Source organism: Solanum pennellii, chromosome 11, assembly GCF_001406875.1.
Source record: "Solanum pennellii chromosome 11, SPENNV200".
Classification (NCBI taxonomy): domain Eukaryota; kingdom Viridiplantae; phylum Streptophyta; class Magnoliopsida; order Solanales; family Solanaceae; genus Solanum; species Solanum pennellii.
The window spans coordinates 3,619,151-3,621,165 of NC_028647.1; the positions used below are offsets into that span (position 1 = coordinate 3,619,151).

Here is a 2,015-nt window from a genome sequence, read left to right on the forward strand (position 1 = left end):
CCCCGACCAGCCCCTCCCCCTCCCCCCAAAAAAATTAAGTTTATTTTTAAAAAATATTTTCAATTTTCAATTTTTATTTTTTCACCCCTACCCGTGCTCACACCGCCCCTCCAAAAAAATATTAAGTTTGTTTTTAAAAATATTTTTAATTTCAAAAATTATTTTCTACTCTAATAAAAATAAAAGATATTTTTTAAAAACATTTTCATTCATAAATCAAACACTAAAATTCTGTTATCGAAAAATATTTTCTACTCACCAACCAAACTAACCAAACATGAAAAAATAAGTCAAAAATCTACTTGTTTTCAAGGAAAATATTTTCCTTGGTACTAAACACACCCATAGTCTAACCAACTAAAAAGAAATATTAAATGGACGAGTTATTAGAACATGTGGCTATGAATCATGTTAGTAGCAAATGAGCGGGTTGGGTAGCTCACAGGATTAGAACATGTGGCTATAGACTAGGTTAGTAGCGCGACTTAGATAGCTCGGATTAAAACATGTGGCTACGAATCATATTATCGGCCTAGAAGGGAAGTACCGTAGCTTTCTCTTCGAGTCATTGGTACTTTTGCTCCTATTTTGTGTTTTATTTTTAATTTTTTATCTTGCGTAAGCTTATAATTTTATATCATAATATTTCACAAGTACTATTGTTATACCATATACTTTTTTAAGAATTTATGTTCCACACAAGTTGTATTGCTCAGGGGGAAAATGAGAAATAGTTAATTTGAATGACAAAAATTAATGAGTTATTGTTCAATCTTTGTCCCAAGTAATTACTCAATTTGTCCAACTTTGACTCATTATTTTTTATAATTACAAACTTACATTTCAGGACTATAACTAAAATGACATAAATCAATTGGTATATTAATTACATTATTTTGTAAATATCAATACCAAATGAGTATAGTGTATTTTTCTTGTAGGATTTTACAGAATTTTACAATTTTGAAGAATGCCTTGAGTATATAGAAGATTTTATGTTAAAGAATGGACCTTTTGATGGTGTTCTTGGTTTCTCACAGGTAAAATTTACTCTAACTTTCATTTAGGTTGTTTTTCTTTTCTAAGGAGTAAACGAGAAAAAATAATCTTTTACAATCAGTTACATTTTAAATAAGAGAACGATCTCACAAAGATTACTTGTGTTATTTCTAAAGGATAATAACAGTTTTTAGTATAAATAGACACTTTAACATTGCATATACTTAGTCAATTAAATAGTGTAACGAGTTATAATTCAACGAATTTGATAAGTCTCACAAGTAGCTAAGGATGAAATATGCACTACATCTTCAATTAATCGAAGATTCAATATGCTTAGTCAGATATTATAACCGATCTGTTTTTTTTTTTTGTGTGTGTGTGTGGTGAAAATAGGGAGCTGTTTTAGGTGCAGCAATTCCAGGGATGCAAAGTGATGGAGTGGCTTTAACAAAAGTTCCAAAAATAAAGTTTGTGATAATAATATCAGGAGCTAAATTTGGAGGGCCAACTTATGGGATACCAAAATTGGTTGCAAATACATTTTCATCTACTATCAATTGTCCATCCCTTCACTTCTTAGGTACTTTTTATCACATTACAATTTCTTTTTATATTGATACTGACGCAGAGGTAAGTACTCCTTAATCCGATTTTAGGTCGTTCGATTTTTATAGAATGCAGAGTTATTTTTGTTTAGGAGAGATTTATCCTTGATATGAAACTCTCTGATGTGAATTGTTTGATTTAATCGAGCTTCAGTATTAATACTGGACACGAAAATAACTTTATCGTGGCTCTAAGCTCCCCTTCTTCAATACAATTAGTATAAATGTATTTGTCTTTGTTTTTGAAGGGGAGGCAGATTTTCAAAGAAAAGATGGTGAAATTCTGCTAGAGTGTTTTGTGGATACTCAAGTGATTCACCATCCTAAAGGACATACCATACCTAGACTAGGTGAGTAATTTATTTATTTTTTAAATTTTATGGTCTACTTTATATATATATATATATA

At 30.0% G+C, this 2,015-nt stretch overlaps 1 protein-coding gene across 1 annotated transcript in view; it reads left to right on the forward strand.

Annotated features, from left to right (window-relative positions):
* LOC107004166 (esterase AGAP003155-like) overlaps positions 1-2,015 on the forward strand; it is a 4,512-nt gene that overhangs the window by 1,138 nt on the left and 1,359 nt on the right. Inside the window, exons 2-4 of the mRNA XM_015202404.2 lie at positions 942-1,040; positions 1,396-1,582; positions 1,856-1,957. Coding sequence (XP_015057890.1) covers positions 942-1,040; positions 1,396-1,582; positions 1,856-1,957 — 388 coding nt within the window. The remainder of the gene's footprint in view (positions 1-941; positions 1,041-1,395; positions 1,583-1,855; positions 1,958-2,015) is intronic.